This window comes from Vigna radiata, unplaced genomic scaffold (genome assembly GCF_000741045.1).
Source record: "Vigna radiata var. radiata cultivar VC1973A unplaced genomic scaffold, Vradiata_ver6 scaffold_122, whole genome shotgun sequence".
NCBI lineage: Eukaryota > Viridiplantae > Streptophyta > Magnoliopsida > Fabales > Fabaceae > Vigna > Vigna radiata.
In genome coordinates, this window is record NW_014543108.1 from 507,700 (window position 1) to 525,846 (window position 18,147).

General features: G+C 34.5%; 4 protein-coding genes across 6 annotated transcripts; all 4 read right to left on the bottom strand.

Annotated features, from left to right (window-relative positions):
• Positions 1–2,115: 2,115 nt before the first annotated feature.
• Positions 2,116–7,787, bottom strand: LOC106752991 (spastin). Its single transcript, XM_014634772.2, has 12 exons — positions 7,258–7,787; positions 7,055–7,166; positions 6,675–6,876; positions 6,506–6,601; positions 6,285–6,400; positions 5,834–5,914; positions 4,946–5,069; positions 4,188–4,237; positions 3,361–3,451; positions 2,943–2,978; positions 2,707–2,804; positions 2,116–2,598 (listed from the first exon to the last, which is right to left on the bottom strand). Exons 1-12 carry the CDS (start codon positions 7,584–7,586, stop codon positions 2,482–2,484), a joined length of 1,452 nt encoding a protein of 483 aa, XP_014490258.1. The 5' UTR covers positions 7,587–7,787; the 3' UTR covers positions 2,116–2,481.
• A 1,318-nt stretch (positions 7,788–9,105) lies between these two features.
• On the bottom strand, positions 9,106–13,211 carry LOC111241021. Of its 2 annotated transcripts, none has more exons than XM_022777355.1 (3): positions 10,585–13,211; positions 10,350–10,503; positions 9,106–10,273 (listed from the first exon to the last, which is right to left on the bottom strand). In XM_022777355.1, the coding sequence occupies exon 1, from the start codon at positions 12,656–12,658 to the stop codon at positions 11,894–11,896; it is 765 nt and encodes a 254-aa protein (XP_022633076.1). In that variant the 5' UTR covers positions 12,659–13,211; the 3' UTR covers positions 9,106–10,273; positions 10,350–10,503; positions 10,585–11,893. The 2 variants fall into 2 exon arrangements, with proteins under 2 accessions (XP_022633076.1, XP_022633077.1); XM_022777356.1 differs by having other exon boundaries at positions 9,106–9,942; positions 10,016–10,273; positions 10,350–13,211.
• Positions 9,408–11,138, bottom strand: LOC106752970. Its single transcript, XM_014634754.1, has 4 exons — positions 10,921–11,138; positions 10,585–10,807; positions 10,248–10,273; positions 9,408–9,942 (listed from the first exon to the last, which is right to left on the bottom strand). The coding sequence occupies exons 1-4, from the start codon at positions 11,136–11,138 to the stop codon at positions 9,408–9,410; spliced, it is 1,002 nt and encodes a 333-aa protein (XP_014490240.1).
• Positions 13,212–13,800: 589 nt separating the features above from the next.
• On the bottom strand, positions 13,801–17,613 carry LOC106752996. Of its 2 annotated transcripts, XM_014634778.2 has the most exons (8): positions 17,477–17,613; positions 17,332–17,401; positions 17,155–17,245; positions 16,646–16,707; positions 15,641–15,858; positions 15,491–15,527; positions 15,266–15,397; positions 13,807–14,445 (listed from the first exon to the last, which is right to left on the bottom strand). In XM_014634778.2, exons 1-8 carry the CDS (start codon positions 17,522–17,524, stop codon positions 14,252–14,254), a joined length of 852 nt encoding a protein of 283 aa, XP_014490264.1. In that variant the 5' UTR covers positions 17,525–17,613; the 3' UTR covers positions 13,807–14,251. The 2 variants fall into 2 exon arrangements, with proteins under 2 accessions (XP_014490265.1, XP_014490264.1); XM_014634779.2 differs by lacking the exon at positions 15,491–15,527 and having other exon boundaries at positions 13,801–14,445; positions 15,266–15,383.
• Between the last annotated feature and the right edge of the window lie 534 nt (positions 17,614–18,147).

The following is an 18,147-nucleotide window of genomic DNA, read 5'->3' on the forward strand; positions in this document are numbered from 1 at the left end:
TCACTTTATAGACCCAACTTGGATTCTACTAGGTTTTAGCTTGTTTTTAAACAAGTTAGGGACTCTAGCAAGTCCCAACAGACTCAAGAACATCAACCAAAATGACCAATTACTCCCAGAACCCCTAATTCAAGTTTTCACTAGTCCAACTCCAAGAATTTAGTTCTAAACCAACCTAGAGTGATAGTTTAAGGAGATCCTCGTAGGTAGATTTGACATTGAAGATCAAATCCACACATGAGTGATTTACTTTGTTATACTTTTTGGTACGAGATGTTACCATGGAATGACAATGACCCTTGAAAGGTGACGGTGAATATAACAAATACAAAGTCTCAAATGCTAATAAACACACTGAGTCATTTAAAAGTTGTGTATGATGTATGATGAGTATAAAAGTGCCACAAGGGCCTTTATGAATCTAATATTTTTTTATTTGTACTATGAATTTGATGTATGAATAAAGTATATGTACAATATTTTATGGTGGTCATAATGTAAAACTGTTAGTATAATTTAAATAACTTAAACTTATCCTTATCTTTTGTGTTAGTTGTGTTTTTATTTACTGCAATGATCATATGTTATACATGGATAGAAGATAGTGCAGATGAGAAAAATTGTTAGTGAGACAATCCTAGAGAGAGAGAGGGAGAGAGAGAGAGTAATCTCATTCAGAGATTTAACAAAATATATAAAGATGATGCACTAAAAGTATAACAAAACTATATTAAAGGTTATATGAATAAATCAAGAAAATTATAATTTCCCCATTAGTTTTCCAATACTTTAGTGTTAGTAAATGATATTGAGTATATTGAGTACAATATCAACCAAAATGTGTTGTATTAAAACTTATATCAAATATATTGAAACTTTTCATGAACCGTAAACCTTATATCAACCACCACTAATAGTGATTAGTGTACTTGCTTTAAAATCTTTTGATGTTTCACCTTGTGACAAAAATTATAAGGATGATAAGATGTCACTTCTTTCAATGGTGGGTTATTATAACACTGTAGGAGGCCTTTTCTTCTTGCACCTCCATAACTTTCTTGTTGCACTTCCGTAACTTTTTTCTTTCCATTTTATCTTATCTGGCTACATAATTTGGAAATTATTTTGAGTTTTCGGAAAATAATTTTCGAATTGTGTGATTTCAAAACCATATATTTTTGTTCTTAAAAATAGATAACTTTCCAATTATGTAATTCATTTCAGATGGAATAATGATCTGACATAGGACTTGTTGTATTATGTTTGGATGTTGCATAGATGCTTATAGCAACTATTTTGGCAACAACCATTTCTTTTGATGTCTTATCTATGTTTTTATAAGATAAATTATCATTGGACATTACATTATAAAATGATAATGCCAAGTTTAAGAAATTAAAGAATTATAAGTTAATAGATTATGAATAGAAGGGAAATTGGGATTCGAATTTTGATTCTCTGAATGCTAATTTTACATAAAGGTTGAAACACAAAAGTAGACTTACCATCAACTGACGTTTTTCAGAAGCATAAGTATATCACTTACTACTTGTGCTTATATTTGCCACTTTTGAAAAAATTACAAGAATCACTAAATTATAATGCTTTCTCTTTTTCACTTCAGATATTACTTTTTCTTCTTCCAAAATAGGCATTTTTCATTTTCTTGAACGTGTATGAGTATCCATTAGAATTTGCTTCTGACAACCAAGCCAGACAGATCCTGTCAATTATTGCTTTCTGCACCCCCTTTATGTATTTCATACGTTCTGAAAAATCCTTTAAAAATATTTTATATGCGTTTCTTCCTGAAATTCTTATTCTAAAACTTATTCCCACTATCGTGAACAAATCCTCAAAACTACATAAATACAAATATTGATTTAGCTGAGAGACTTACATTTTAGAAGTTAATTGAAAAAGGATGGAAACGAATGTTACATTTAACGATAAGCATATATACGATTAAAATATAGCCAAAGATATAAGAAATGGAGGGACACTTGAGAAGTTGAAAGAGACTCGTCATCATAAATGATGTCCAATAAACTTTCAAAATTATGTTTATAATGAATCCATCACATGGGTTCAACTAAAAGAATCCCTACATTTTATTGATAAAACATAACAGTAAAAAATAGAAATCACTACACTATGATTATCAACTTCAAAATTCATATGCTGACATGTTTATAAACTTTTAAAGATGTACAAAGAATACAAGTTAAAATGTAATCTTAAAGATGTACAGAGAATAAAAGTTAAAATGATTAATGACAGCCATTTGAAGGTTTCTACGTGGAAACCATGGTGTGGAGGCTAGCAACTAAATTGGATTTTAGGATAGCCATTTACAAAATAAGCAGCACCTATTTTTATAGCCACTAACCTTGATGTCTTGTCTAATTTAAGTTATGTACACACTAATACATTGGTTTATTTTCTTCGAATTTCATGCACATGGAGTTTAATAATATGACTTCAATTAGAGCCAAATTCCTCATTCCAGCGCTCAAGCTCTTCCCACTTACTTTTGATTAAGCTTGGTCTAATTACAGCCATTGCCTTCTTAAAATCCTCGTACCTTAGTCCTCTTACCTGGTAAAACTTAAAATAGTTAAATTCTAACAATGAGAGAAAGGTTTTCATTTACAAGATTATACTAATCCGCATCTAAGATCTAGTAATTCAAATCAAATAGCATGCCTGATTAGCCTTAACAGTAAGAATGTCAGCACCCAACTCTCTAATTGGCATCATTGCAGCTTCTTCACACAAGGCTTGCAGATCACTACCAGAATATCCTACAAACCAAGAATAACAAACATTATGGTCACGTTTAAAAAGGGAAAAAAAAAAAAAATCTCATTGTTCTAATTTCTTTCTCATCCCGAGTCAAATTAGGAAGAAGCAAAACAAGTATTTTAACTACAAATAGTTACCTTCTGTCTCTTTTACAAGATTCTCTAGATCTCTACCTGCAACATAAAAATCCAAAGCTTTTAGTTGAAAGCAGAAAAGTGCAAATAATAATAATAATAATAATAATAATAATCTGGAGCTTCTTTTTAAAAGATTTCAATGACACGTTTAAAGCAAACAGAAAATAACATCTCCAACAACTAATAAAACTTTTGCAATTTCAAGTATTTGTTTGGCAAACGATAAGCAGTAGATTAATTCGACCAGATTTGGCATTAAGTTTCAGATGAAACCAGAATATTGAAGGTACAAGCTAGCCACATTAAACCCAAAATTACCCTATAGAAGAATAAATAACCAGGAAATACACTATGTAGCACCACCGAGTACTCATATCAAAAGAAGTATCACAACATAAAATATGAGCACATTGCTTACTAGGTAAGGAGAATGCTTGACCCTTGAGCTTGTGTTTTAACAGAAGCTTTCGAACATTTTCATCTGGTAAAGGTACGTATATTCTCTTTACCTAGTAAAGATTTAACAGCGAAGCCAAAAAGTGTAAGTAGAGAAGCAGCATGTATGGTTCAAAGATATTAGTTTAAAATCAGCGTCCATCCATGGCATACAATCATGCACAGATTTCAATGGGAATAAATGACATATCTCTGGAAAAATATAATTCAATATGTCCTAACGAAAATTTTTTTTGAAGACTAGTTTTCCACAAAACATTTCAGAAATGTTGTTGGAGGAATCTTAACAGAGAGCATAAGTCTGGGTTAATGAAACAAATGAATGCCACATTGACATGCAAATAGAAACTCCCTACAAATATAAAACCAATTTCTACAGTCTAACCTATGCCTCAAGGTACATACAAGATAATACTGATTATTAGAATAGAAGATTATCGTAAGCTAAATACAGACATGTTACAATTAACAAAGGTATACAAGCAAAATAAAATTATCTACAAATGGGCTTCGATTTCATATGACCACCATTTTAAAATCAAAATTCAAGACAGAATTATATGATCACCTCATTTCTTAACCTATTACAAGGTATATAGTAATCATTGAGAAAAAGATAAACAGAAAGTTATATCCCTGTACAATATTTTACACCATCAGCTCAAGAAAAAAAATAACATTTTCTAACAGTGATGAATGTTGATCATTTAAAGTCACATGAAAACCATGACATTCTGGAACAATATTTTCTACATTTCCAGTATAGAAGGACACTAAAGAAATTCTTACCAGTCTCCTAAGAACTGCATCATCCAATTCTTGTGGCTTATTTGTCGCACCTACATTAAGGAGAAGGAAATTAATGAATTTAGCAAGACTAATAGATTTATAGACACATGACCAGGTATTCACTTGTATCTATATTCAAACTCGTTGTGGAATATATATATATAAAAAAAGACGAAGATAAAACAAGCAATTCCACATACACAATGGCTTAATTCAGTCTGGCATCCCATTATATACAGATGACACGGTTTTAGGACAGATTACAATGCAGGCCAGCAAGGAAAGGAATTAATATTGTTCTTAACACACTACAAATGTGAGATTCAGCTGAGTTTAAAAGAGCTAAGAGAAGTAATGGCCTCATGATGTTCCACTAGATGAGATTAAACCACGATTTCTGGAATAAGCCCAAAGCTCATCTATGGGGCTAATATGACGACAACAATATTTGGAGGACAAATGTGATGACACTTGAAATCTTTGAGGGACTAATATGGTGACTAAAACTTTTATAGGACTTATGTGATGAAAAATAACTTCCGATGACTAAATTGAGGCTTTACAACACAAATGCCATAAATTCCAAAGTTCCCAGATGAGCATACATCTAAACTATCAATCGTCACTTTCCAAAGGGGAACTAAGACCAGAAACTGCAACTATTACCAGAAAATTAAACAAGTGTACTGGATCTAAAATCTAAATCTTGCTTTATTTTAGAAAGTGAGTGACTAAGTATCTTCAGATATAATGCTTACCAATTACAATCACAATATCATCAGGATTGGAGGTCACCCCATCAAACTGGATAAGAAATTCAGATTTTAATCGTCTGCTGGCATCATTCTCATTTGCCAACCTTGTTGACATTATACTATCAATCTGTTATTAGTTAAGAGAAAAATGTCTACTGTTAGTGGAGAAAAATGGAGATGCAAATATAAACTTTACTTTCTGCTTTGTAAATTCTCCTTTTTATAAAGTAGGACAGACTAATGTGATAAAGAAATAATCTGTTTCACAAAAAATGTAGACACCGGAAGTGCTTTCACAAAATGTAGATACTGGATTTGCTTATGTGCATCATCAATCTTAATAAATATTTAGCCTATTTCAGTTAGAAGATAAAAGATACCCGATACAAGTTTTATCAGAAGGGACCCTTAGCCATTTCATTTTAAAACAGGCTCTCTATGCTGTTTAGAATGATCAATTCAATGAAAGTTATTAGAAATATTGTAAGTGGGGTGCATGGATAAATTGTTGTTGTCATTATAACTATTATTATCATCTTATAAAGAAATTAGGTTTTGGATAACTGTAACCTATCTATTTGTGATACGACACATTGTGTATGAAATCATCACATTCTCTTATTTTCTTTCTCTCAACAAAAATCAATTAATATTGTGCTGTGAACCAAGTTTCATACAAAATAATTGAAAAGCACGAGGCAGTTGGACATGATCAAAACTTCAAAATAGTTATCAAACAAAACTATGGAAGAACTGATTCTGAAGTACTTTGTTGCTTCTAAAGCAAGCTAAAAAAAATTCCCTATTCTCTAAACATATTCTTCTATGTCTTTCTAGTAATATTTATTATGGGGAGAACAGTATCTCTATATCTATACATGAGGGAAATACCTCATCAATGAAAATTACTGATGGCTGTCTTGATATAGCTACCATGAATAGTGTCCGGACAAGCTTTTCACCTTCACCCACCTATTGAGCACAAGTCAATCATGGAATAAAGTTAACCATTAAACATATTAACAGATGAAATAAATGAGATTAAACAAAGGAAACTGCTAGAATGTACGAAAATTATCCAATAATAACTTCACTCTATTTTAGAATAATTTAGAACATCTAGGATTACCTGTTTGAGATTAACTTCCATATTTTCTTATGTTTCATGATTTGTTTCATTATATAGTTTGGATTCTAGCATTAGTCTATTCTAAATAAAGATTTTGTAAAAAGTATATAACATTTGTCAAATATTCATGTATTAAATATCTTTTATTTCCTTGTCCTCCCGCTATGCCTAAAACCCTGTAATTCCAACTTATATGCAGAGATAGAGACGAACCCATTTTGATGTCAAGGAAGCTGCCGTGACATTAAAAAATGTTGCTTGTGATTCTGACGCCACTGCTTTGGCAAGCATGGTTTTTCCATTACCAGGTGGACCAAAGAGAAGCAAACCTAGAAAAAAAAGGGTTCAAAAATCTCAGTATTTGGCATTTTCATACTTCAATTTTCACCATGATCCAATATATAGCAAAATGTTACGAGGCCCTAAGGAATTACCTCTGGCTGGCCTTCGAAGACCCGTAAACAAGTCTCTTCTCTTAGTTGGCAAAATAACCATCTCCATTAAAGATTGCTTTGCCTTTTCGAGCCCGGCTGCATTTCCATACTAATAATCAAAGAAATGATAATATATAAAACAAAGAAGCATACATGTATAGATTCTTACCAACATCTTCCCATCTAACAGATGGACTTCTATCTACTATGGCAGTGTTAATCATTTCAACTAGTTTGGTATCATAATTTATACCAGATGCTTGACTCGATTTTGGGCTTCCAACTTTATTCACCTGACCTGTTCTTTGAGGGGCCTTTTGTAACACATTTTTTCTAGTACCCAATGGCTTGATCGGTATTGCAGCAGTGCTCTGTAAACATTTTTTATGAAAAGAAAAGAAATAATAAAGGCCCATTATAAATTATAATCGTGAAATTAGTATCCTACGCCCTATATAAAGTAAGAACACTCGATCATTCTAATTTAACAGGCTTAGGACCTTCAAACAGCTTCAACGTTCAAAATCCAAACATCAACAAGATGGTTACCTGATTGGCTGATGAGCTACCAGCTCGTCTAGCGAGAGTCTGCAATCTCTCAGAAACTTGACTCTGCCATTTGGATATCTTCTCACGATATGACTGCACCTTCTGCTGTTCACTGCCACAGTTTCCATCAACAAAACATTCATATTATTAGAATCCACAAACCCTACTTTCGCGTCGAATGATCGGCGTGAAACAGCGAGAACCTGGATGTGATGTAGGAAGGAACTGGAGTTGAATTAGCTTCGACAAGGATGGATTCCGCGTTCCTGTAGTGAAGAAGCGCGTCGTTTGCCAAACCCCATTCCTCAGCCCTAACGGCCTTCGCGATCTCCTGCGTCGCCAAATCGAAGTAGCCTTTCAGCTTGTAAGCCACGCGCTCGTTCGAAACGGAAGGAGGAGGAGCTTCCATTGGATCCTTTGAAGAAGAAGAAGAAGAAGAAGAAGAAGAAGAAGAAGAATTTGCTATGTTGTGATTATTATCTGGGACGAAGATGGAGTTTATGGAATCAATAATTCCCTGCAAGAAACTCATTCCTCAGTCACAAACGCGATTATCCGTTTTCACTTTTCATCACTCGCAAAAGCCCATTTTCAATTTGCGTGCGTTTAACTTATTACTGTATTTTGATTTGATTAGGTTTTTTAGTGAATACGTTGGAATTGATGTTTAGTAAAAGTATAAGCTTGTCTTGGCTCAAACAGTCACCACAATTACGTGCTTCGGTGACAGGAACAGTAAGCGTGTCTTTTGGAGTAAAATTGATGATGGTTATGCTTACCAATTATTTCAAATTTTTTATTAGGCTTTTAAATTAAAATTGTAATTAAATACTTAATGGGTTAAATATGTTTGGTTTAATACCGTTTTTTATTCCTAGTTTGAGGGATTGTATTCAATATGATCCTACCTTTTTTTTTTTTTTTCTGTAACCTTTAATCTCACTTTTTGAAAAAAAGTGTTCTATGGACTCTTTTTTTGTTACGGCGTCAATTTTCTATCGGTGCTAGTGTCTCCTGGTAAACATTAGCAATGTGGCAAGGTAATGTGAGTGCGTGACACTCGGGTTAAAATTGGTACATCAACTAACTTAAAATTGTGCGAGGTTAAAAGGAAGTTGGGGGTTAAGGTTTCTGAGGACATAGATGGCTTCTTCCCAAGGGTGCTCTTCTTATTCTAATAGATGGGGCAAAGGTTCTTCGCGTTCATCCCATGGTGGTGGGTGGAGGGGAGGTGGGTTGAATCCTATTTGTTACTATGGTAATTTTGCTGTAACTAGAATGGCAAAAACTACAAAAAATGGTGACAGAAGTTTTTGGGGATGTCCTCATTACAAGGTATACCCTTGTGACTTTATCATGTTTCCTTCAGTTTCTTCAGTTTTTGATAGTTTCCCTGATTTCGTGAATAACAGGGTGGCCATTCAAGTGGGAGCTCGTTTAACTTTTTCAAATGGTGTTGTGAAGAAGATGTTGATGAAAAAGATTGTACTATTTGGAGGCAAAGGAGGACGATTACTGATCTAGAAAATGTAGTGAAGGGTTTGCAAAAGAAGATGAAATTGTTGGTTGTAACTCTATTTTTTTTTATTGTATTGATCCTTGTGCTTTTGTGGATGTGTTTCGCTTTATGGTGTTAGGTGGGGAAAGTAGGTTAGGTTTCTATGTTTTGTTGTAATGTCTTGGTTGGTTGAAAGAAGTAGTTTGGCAATGTAAACCTTGAACTGTTTTGGTTTAGTCATCTAATGTATTATGACCATTATGTATTTTAATGACTTTAATTCAGTGCAAAATGTTTGAATAAGTTCCTGACATGGTTTAAAAATGTTCATAGTGGTCCCATATTTAAGTTTAAATTGTTTATTATAGTCCATATTTGTATACGATGATGATAGGGCCATAGTCCATATTTAAGTTTAAATTGTTTAATATAGTCCATGTTTAAAATAACATTCTGATAGGTGAATGCATGAAAGAACTTAAGTTAATTAAAGCAAATGAAAGTACATAAAAGTACATCAAAATACATGATCAAAATACTGAATTGAAGTTGAAGTTGTAGCACCATAGTATATCACCATCAAAGTGAACTACAAAACATCACAATCTCAAAGTGAACTATAAAACATCACAATCTCAAAGTCAACAACTTAAAATCACAATCGGAGTACATAACAACTTAACAAATCATTAAAGTATTTTTTCTTCTGCAATCTAATTTTTTCCTCAACGTTGGTGGATGGGATGTTGGAGGACTTGGTGGTGCCTGTGATGGTCCAGGGGATTGGGTACTTGGTGGTGCCTGTGATGGTCCAGGGAATTGGGTACTTGGTGGTGGATGTGATGGTCCAGGGGATTAGGTACTTGGTTGTTCCTGCGATGATCCAGAGGATTGGGTACTTGGTGATGGCTGTGATGGTTGATTTTCTGTTGTTTCTGTTGGTTGAGGACATAAAGGACAATTGTTTTTGTTGTGACCCCTCTGACGACATATGCTACATTTCTTGATGTGCCCACCAACATGCATTTGAGTGTCATCTTTAGTGAGCTCCCATGCCTCCAACCTCCTTTTTTTCTTGGGCCTCCCAGGTAACTTCCGCTTAATTGGTGGCAATACATCATGATAGGGCGTTCTTTCCCATAGCAAATGGCCATTGACAGGGTAAATTATGGAGGCATAAACTTCTTCATATGTCGATCTTCTAAAGCACGTAGGTATAAAATCTTCTGCGTCTAAACTTGAGTAATTCATTGCTGCAATTGCATGACAGCATGGGATGCCACTGATCAACCACTTTCTGCAGCTACAGTCATGAGTGTCCAGGTCCACCTTGAACTTGTTGTCAATGGCTGAACTGTGGCTAACCTCAAATATCTTTCTAGCAGACCAGCTAAAATAAATAAAAGGACGTCAAGTAATGAAGATTATTAAGAAATGTATTTCAACTTAAATGAGAATATTACCTTGGAACCCAGAATTTTGATAACTTTGATTTGTTTAGAAGTCTCTTTTTTATCTTTGGGCATATTGTGAAATTCATACTTGCCACCTTGGTTTTGTTGGTGGATCATCGTTTCATCAGACAAACTCTTATTTCCTCGAGCATGGTGATAATTGGTTGTTCTCTAGCATGCAGAAGAATACTGTTGAAAGCTTCAGTGATGTTGTTATCTAGGCTATCACACATTGCTTGACCTGTGAAGTGCGATCTTGACCAAAACCTGTTACACAAAAACTTCCAAAATTTATTACCATACATCAGTGACTGAAATGTGCATGTAAACAACAATGGGTTACCTTGGGGGAATGCCTATTAGGTATTTGTATGCTTCGACATCATATTCTTTAATATTTGACCACTAAATCTTATGCTGAAGTTTGAATACATGTGCCTTAAGCAGAATCTTTGTTCTACCCTAGGCAGAAGCTCCTGGATAGCTTGTACTAACCCCTGCCCACATGAAATTATTAATATAGCATACACCTTAACAAACCATAAAGTATATTATTGAAATATACACGTTACATTTACCTTTTGTTGGTCAGACATCCACGTGCACCTCCCACAGACTTCATTTCCCCTTAGGTGTTCAATTAGTATTTGCAAAAACCACGTCCAAGTCTCTTTGTTTTCCACTTCTACAACTGCATAGGCTAGTGGTAGCATTTGCTCGTTTGGGTCTCTACCAACAGCAGTAAATACCTCCCCCTTAAACTGACCTTTCATAAAACACCCATCTAAACATACAATGGGCCTACAACTCATGAAACTGTCTTTACAAGCTTTGAGACAAACATAGATTCTTTGGAAGATTGGTTCACCATTATCATGTCAACTTTAATCTTCACTGTTGACCCTGGGTTATACCTCAACACCTCATGCCCATAGTCATACATCATTTTAAACTGTTCTTTGTAATCTACTTCCAGTTGTCGGGATGCAATCAACTTTGCCCTCCTTGCCTTTGAAATTGACACATTTGTATTCCATTTCCTTAATGCTTTACTACGTATGTCTTGCACTTTTAAATTAGGATTGTCAATTAAAGACTTATCAATCTCCTGACTCAACCACTTAGCATTCATCATTTTAATGTTAAGTTGCCTACTACACGTATGGGTGTCAATAATCTTCCTCAATTACCAAATTTTACGTGATGGCAAATACCCACAATAAGCCACCCATGGACACTTTCCTTGGCCACCCATGCATCTGACCCTCACCTTACGTTTATCATTTTTCACAAATTTTAGAGCCCTCCCAGCATAAACAACATACCTTCGTATGACATCCTTAAAGTCATCCTTATCGGTAAATGTGGTGCCTACTTGCCACCTATAATCTGCCATTGATTTATGTTTTACATACTTTAAAAAGGGACCACCATATACTCTATCCTCGATGTCATCCTCATCACTTCCACTATTTTGTGGCGTTAAGAGCACATCAGACCCCCATTCACCATCTGACAAACCCCTTCCAATTGGTTGTGCTTCATCATCACTGTCTTCATCCACGTATTCATCACCACTCAGATCCTCTATTCCTGGTTCATCCTCACTATCGACTTCCACTTCTTCTTCATCAGTCTCAACTGGTTCTTCTTCAATATGAACTTCTTCTTCTTCAACAGTATGAGCTGCTTCTTCTTCAATCTGAACTTCTTCTTCTTCATTGTCAACTTCTTATTGACTTTGAACATCAACTCCAACATCACTGTCAACTACCACTTCTTCATTTAGAACCTCAACTCGACCCTCAACACACTCATTCTCAACCTCAAAAGGAGCCTCAACACCCTCAGTATCAACCTCAGCTCCACCCTCATTCTCAACCTCCACTACTCCTTCCATATGAACCTCAACTCCAACATCACTACCAATTGCCACTTCTTCTTTCTCAACCTCACTCGACCTTCACACTCATTCTCAACCTCAAATGGAGCCTCAACACCAACACCCTCAGTATCAACCTCAACTCCACCCTCATTCTCAACCTCCATTCCACCCCTATTTTCAACCTCCACTGCTCCGTCCATATCAACCTCAACTCCAACATCATTGTCAACTACTAGTTCTTCTTTCTCAACCTCAAGTCCACCCTCAACACACTCATTCTCAAGCTGAAATGGAGCCTCAACACCCTCACTATGAACCTCAACTCCACCCTCATTATCAACATCCAATCCATCCTCAATAGCCTTATGTTGTTCGACTTCTTCGTCCTCAACCCCACTACCCTCACCACTGTCTACAGGTCCTTCACATAAGTACAACACATCATTGACATCATTTTCTACTACCTCTGGATTGTCCACCCCATGTACAACATACAGGTTTACTTTTCCTAAATAATGAGCCACCTTCAGCATGTTCATAGCTCCTTTATCATCATACAACTTGTGTAATACATGTTGAACACTATAAAATAACTCTGCTACTTGCATGTAACCTAGGTGCTTAAGTGAACCTACTATTCCAAAATAACACCATTTGTCGAGGTCAACCTCCCAATATGTTATCTCCCCACCTATATACTTAAATGGCACGTCTTTTATCAAGGTCCCACCGTGGTGGACCACTACCTGAAACCTCTCATTAGACATCCCAACCCTAACCCTACAAATGCAAACGGGGATCACTACATTAAGTTAAAGAACGACCTATGGGACCACTATCTACCCTAATAACGCGACAACTTTTCCCATATAACAATTTTACCCCATACTTAAACACCCCACAACGCGACAACATTCATAAACAAATATTTCACGAATTTACAAAATTGACAGAACATAAACACTTTGGAAGGTTTGGACTCGAAAGACCTGTGGAAGGTCCTTTATTGTGGAAGAACATAAAGGGTAAGACCCCTGTTTTGGACATTGGAACGTTGGAGAAAATCAAATCTGGTGACATAAAAGTTGTTCCAACCATAAAGAGGTTCGATAATGGGTGCGTGGAGCTTGTTAATGGTGAAAANCAAGATGTTGATGCAGTGGTGCTTGCAACAGGGTATCGTAAGAGGGAGAAGGAGAAAAGTTACGAAACACTGACTTAATGTAAGAAAAAAAAGATAGTCTGAGTCTACCGTTAACCAGATCAGCTATCTTTTAACGGTGTTAATTTTAGAAGACTAAAATTAAATTTTTTTTAAGGTGGGGGATTAAAATATACCTTACTTTGAAAAATAGACTAAAACCAAAAGTGCTTGATAGTATAGAGATTAAAAACATATTTAACCCATAGTTAGTCTACTATATTTTTTAAATTGAGATTCGAATATTGAAAATTATAAAATTAAGAGAGATTTGATAATTGAAAAATAAGGCCCGTAAAATTATAACTTTTAATGAACTTAAAATAATAGTAAATAATGGTTTAAGAAAATATGCTGTTAATATTTATTTACGTAAATAACATATGGAATTTTATTATGCAATATTGTTATCGAATCTTTCACTAGAAGTGTAAATGTTTTTTACATCATCATCTAGTATAATTATTTGCCTCAAAAACTTGATTGGTTAACAATATAACATTTATTTTGTTATCACAACAGTATATTGAAATAGGTTTCCAATTAAAATATATTTTAATTAATGAAATTACAAAGTATTTGTAGTTAAAATATTTGACAAAATGTGTATAAAACATGTTAATCAGTATACTTAGTTATTGTACTGACAAGTGTTACATATTTAACTTAACTGATTTCTTATAAGTTTTGAAACAATATCTTATAAACTGAGTGACCCTGTGTTTACAACTGTTGTAAACAGACCAACCTGTTTCTTAAAGAAGCGAAACTAATCATTATTTTGCCCTTTAACAATAGTTGTGTGATTCTTGGAGTGTATTGAAATAAACAACTTTAGTAAAATAGCTTACATAGGCATACTTTCATGACATTTACCGAAAAAGTTTTTGAAAAATTAAAAAACTTGTGAAGAAATAAGAACCTTTAATAACTTAATCAGCAGACTCTTGCTTTCTGGTGTGTGATAGGCTAAGCTATACGAGCTCTTTAAAACCTCTTCTGGGAAACCTTACAAAGTCTTTGAATTAGCAAATGGATTAGGAAATGGAAATGGAGAGAAACATGCAAATCTACATGCAGGAACTCTTAGAGCTCTTCAAGCAGGAAATATGTACAGCAAATCCACATGAGGGGGCAATGCAATCAATGCTACAAAACATTAATGTTTCAACTTAGTAACACGAGATACCCTTTCGAAGAAGATGGGGCACATGCTGGGGCTGAACATGATGTCCTCCCTCATCCATTCTGGTGCCACTCTTTCAAATGTGCCTAGAGATATGACATGGTACAGCAGCTCTGCGTCCTCATTATTAGGTGATTTGCTAATCCACGATATGCTGAAGGAGTAACCTATCAAGGTTAAATAAAAGAAACATGTTAACCAGGCAGTTATATATATCTGCAAAATGTTGAATGGATAGAACTTTTTTTAAAACTTGTGACCAAGATCAGTTTTGTCAAAAAATGGACCACAAAACAAACAAAGGTCGTGCTGAACTGAATAGAATAGCTTTGAATTCAGAGTTAAAAATTAACGAGTGTCGAAAAAGCGATACTGGTTATCTTAGCCCCCTAAAAAGAAAACCTGGTTATTTAAAGAGAAATCATGAGAAGGCAGAAAAATGAGGAAGTAACCGAGTTTCTTGTCAGCTCAGCCCCATTCTATATCAAATGTCTGTCAAAGGTACAGATAATGATAGAATATCTTCACCTTTCTTTTCATGCAGTGCTTTTATGATTATCACACAACTAGATCAGTGTGTCTTGTGTCGGTGCTCTATCTTTAAAAAAGAAGAAAGAAATGGAACCCGGTAGTTCTCCCTGTTTGTACCTTTATAAGGGTAACTTTGTTATTTGTATGCAATTTATATTAATGTTACTATATGTCATGTTATTTGGTGTGTTTACACACTCGACAGGATAAGAGCTAATCATGCCCATTTTGTTTACTTCATTTTTATTTCCCTCTCATCCTATCTACCTTACTTTATCTTGAGCCTTGCCCACCAAACAATCCATCATAATTCCAGAAATATGTCCACATTTAAACACTATAACTAAGCATCTTAATCATCAACATTTTAATAAACTATTAACTAAGAAACAATGCATAATAAGACTAGGAAATAATGGAGCAAAAAATTTGTTATAATCCAAAATTATGAATTACCACTCGATTGATGCAGCGCAGAAAGGCACATTTGTCCAGATTGATCGATAATGGATAGTTTCATGCCCAGTGAATACTCAAAAAGAACATGAATGAGCCAGTTATCATGTCCACTTTCCTGTAAATCAATGCCTGTAAAACGCAATGAAGGACATATTAAACATTACCAAAAATCCAACCAAATGGTTCCCACATAAAGCACAAATTGCAAGTGCAAATACCAACCTGATTGATCATTAGCCTTGGTACAACGCTCCAGCAGCTTTTTTACAGCATATTAAAGTGATTACATTTTCAACCCAAATGAATTAATTCGAATGCATACATATATATAAGAACATACTTATATCTATTTTTTGGTTTTTAAATTCTCACCTTACCAGAAGCAGTCTCTTTGCAAGTCTCCACAGAATTACCTTCATTTTCAAAAGATATAAACCTCGCTTCTTTCTCCAAATCATTCTGCCTTTTCCGTTTTCTTGTCATTCTTATAGATGAGCTGTTGTTAGAGTTAGCCTTCATATTATTTAAATCAGATGTTCTCTCCTGGTGAGACTTTAGCAACTTTTCCACTTCTCTAGAAAGAGCTTCATCTGTCACAGTTTACAACCAAATCATCAACATAGAAGAAGAAATGAAATTGTAGTGCACTCAAGGAAAGGTACATAAAAATACTGTAGTGAACTTGCATTCACAAAAGAGGCAATGAAACATAACCAAATTCCAACATTGAATATAGATTCCCATCAAAGTTCCAACCAAAAAGATTAACTAGGTAAGCTATCATAATGGTAAACCACACACCGTGATTCATTTTTCAGTAAGGAATTGATCAGTAAAATACGAAAAGTAACTAAAACAGTTTTAGACTCAAAGCAATTAACCAAAAACTAAAGTTAGCTAAATTCTGTTGCAAATCTAAACAAGTCCGAAGGATTAATAACTACTATACTCTTTGTTTCTTGAGAGGAATAAGTAAATCACAAAGTAACTTTAAAGAATCATGCAAGTCCCATTGAAAGGAAAATCAGATTCACTTTCCCAAGGCCAAGAATACTGCCCGATATAAAACAAATTAGGTCAGACAACCTAACTAATATTTATGACTTTGCTAGAAACAGAATCCACATTCAAAGTACCAGTATGAAGGGGAAATTTGCCTATTTTTCTTTCAAGTAAATAAATGCCAAGTAGAAAATATGTGTCATTTGATCCACGAAACTGACACTAATTGTGACAAAAGGCTTTTGGTCATTGTGGAAGGGACAAGGTAATGCAAACTGTCAAAATATGAAAGCCCACAATAAAACAGCCATACTAATTTTTTTAACAAGCATTTAACTTAAATTTAAGAACCACAAAAGAATTCAAAAATCTCACTTTTCTCTCTTTCTTCCATCAAAAGCATCTGACAATCTGTAATCTCTTTATCCTTGGCTGCCCTGAAATTTAAAGTAAAAAATTTGAGTATACCAACAATATAAAACATTCTTACAAATCAACAACAGAAAAGAAATTTAAAAAAAAAATGTTAATCGCATGATTCAGTCTTATGAGTTGTAGATTCTCAATTTGGTCTCTATATATAGAAAACTTCTTCAGCCAATCCCTATACTAGTAAGCGTTAAAGGTTTGGTCCCTGCCAACATCAATCCCCTTATACATTCTTAACACATTTGTAATTTGGTCCCTATATGTGCAGATCAAATTAACAATTAGAGGTAAGTAAGAGGTTAACAGTCAACGTATGACAACACTGACTAAATCAGTAAGGTAACTGTAAGAATCAATTTAATAAATGTTTACATGTAAAGACCAATTTGAGAATTTACGACCAGCATATGAACTAAATTAAAAGCCTAAAAGAAAGCTGCATTTTGAAAACGTGCCTAAGTGAAGCCAATTCAGTTCTCAACTCATTGACTTGTCCAAGAAGCTCTTCCTTTTCGCTCTTCAAGTGCTCAATCAACTCTTCCGCAGCTGCAACACCCAAAGTCTTCGAAATTCATAACACGTTCATTGTTCTTCCGGTAAGTCACGCAGAAAGGGACGAAGAATAAACGTACCGGACAAGTAATTCACAAATTTAACTTCTTGCTCTTTGTTTAGGTGATCCAATTCAGAGAGTTTCTTAGACTTCAACGATAAATAAAACGAAGAATCAGAGACGAAGCGTAATAATCTTTGTTGGTTATTGATGAAAGAACAAACCTTAAGTTGGGTGTACTTGTCGTAGAGCTTCGAATACAGAACCTCCATTGCAGATACACACGACTTTCACTGCACTGGTTTGGGACTGGCGCACAAATTCAAATTAGGGCTCGACAAAGGCGATTCAGTTTGAACAATTGATACGCACCGTTTTTCTCCCTTCTAAGTCTTGGGTCGGGTCCAACTCTTCAATTGGGGTAACTTGACCCGTCTGTAATTGGATATCTTTTTGGTGGGGCTTTCTTCCTGCACCCGACGTTTTTCTTCCTACACTCCCAACTATAATTGTGATTTCCATTATAACTCTACAAAATATATATTTAAATTATGAAATTAATTAGATAAACAGTAATTATTACTTACCTACCGCATCTGTTGTTCTGCTATATATACTTCTCCTCCCATTATCCTCAAGTCATTTTCACGAATCATATTCAATAGTGTTTTTTTATTCATTATTCTTTTTTTCAACATGTTCTTCTTCAAGAGATTCCTCTTCTTCTTCAATGATGCTCTTCTTCTTCAACACATTCATGTTTTATTGTTATTTAGGTTGAAGCTTAGAGGTATTTACTTCTTTCTTTTTCATTTTCAATGTTTTTTGAGTTCTTCACAATTATTTATTGTTTTTCAAAATTAAGTTTGCATGATGTAAAATCTTGTTTAGTGTA

Excerpts from the sequence above, each read along its gene's own strand:
- LOC106752991 (XM_014634772.2), bottom strand. The coding sequence starts at position 7,586 with ATGAGTTTCTTGCAGGGAATTATTGATTCCATAAACTCCATCTTCGTC. Across the intron at positions 5,070-5,833 it reads CAGTAATTTTCATTGATGAG|ATTGATAGTATAATGTCAAC; the intron begins GTATTTCCCTCA and ends AACTAATAACAG. Across the intron at positions 3,452-4,187 it reads ATGCAGTTCTTAGGAGACTG|GTAAAGAGAATATACGTACC; the intron begins GTAAGAATTTCT and ends AATCTTTACTAG.
- LOC106752970 (XM_014634754.1), bottom strand. The coding sequence starts at position 11,138 with ATGAATGCTAAGTGGTTGAGTCAGGAGATTGATAAGTCTTTAATTGAC. Across the intron at positions 10,808-10,920 it reads TATGGGCATGAGGTGTTGAG|GCCCATTGTATGTTTAGATG; the intron begins GTATAACCCAGG and ends CATGAGTTGTAG. Across the intron at positions 9,943-10,247 it reads GTCAAGATCGCACTTCACAG|CTGGTCTGCTAGAAAGATAT; the intron begins GTCAAGCAATGT and ends TATTTATTTTAG.
- LOC111241021 (XM_022777355.1), bottom strand. The coding sequence starts at position 12,658 with ATGTCTAATGAGAGGTTTCAGGTAGTGGTCCACCACGGTGGGACCTTG.
- LOC106752996 (XM_014634778.2), bottom strand. The coding sequence starts at position 17,524 with ATGGAGGTTCTGTATTCGAAGCTCTACGACAAGTACACCCAACTTAAG. Across the intron at positions 17,402-17,476 it reads ACAAGTACACCCAACTTAAG|TCTAAGAAACTCTCTGAATT; the intron begins GTTTGTTCTTTC and ends TTATCGTTGAAG. Across the intron at positions 16,708-17,154 it reads ACTGAATTGGCTTCACTTAG|GGCAGCCAAGGATAAAGAGA; the intron begins GCACGTTTTCAA and ends TTTAAATTTCAG.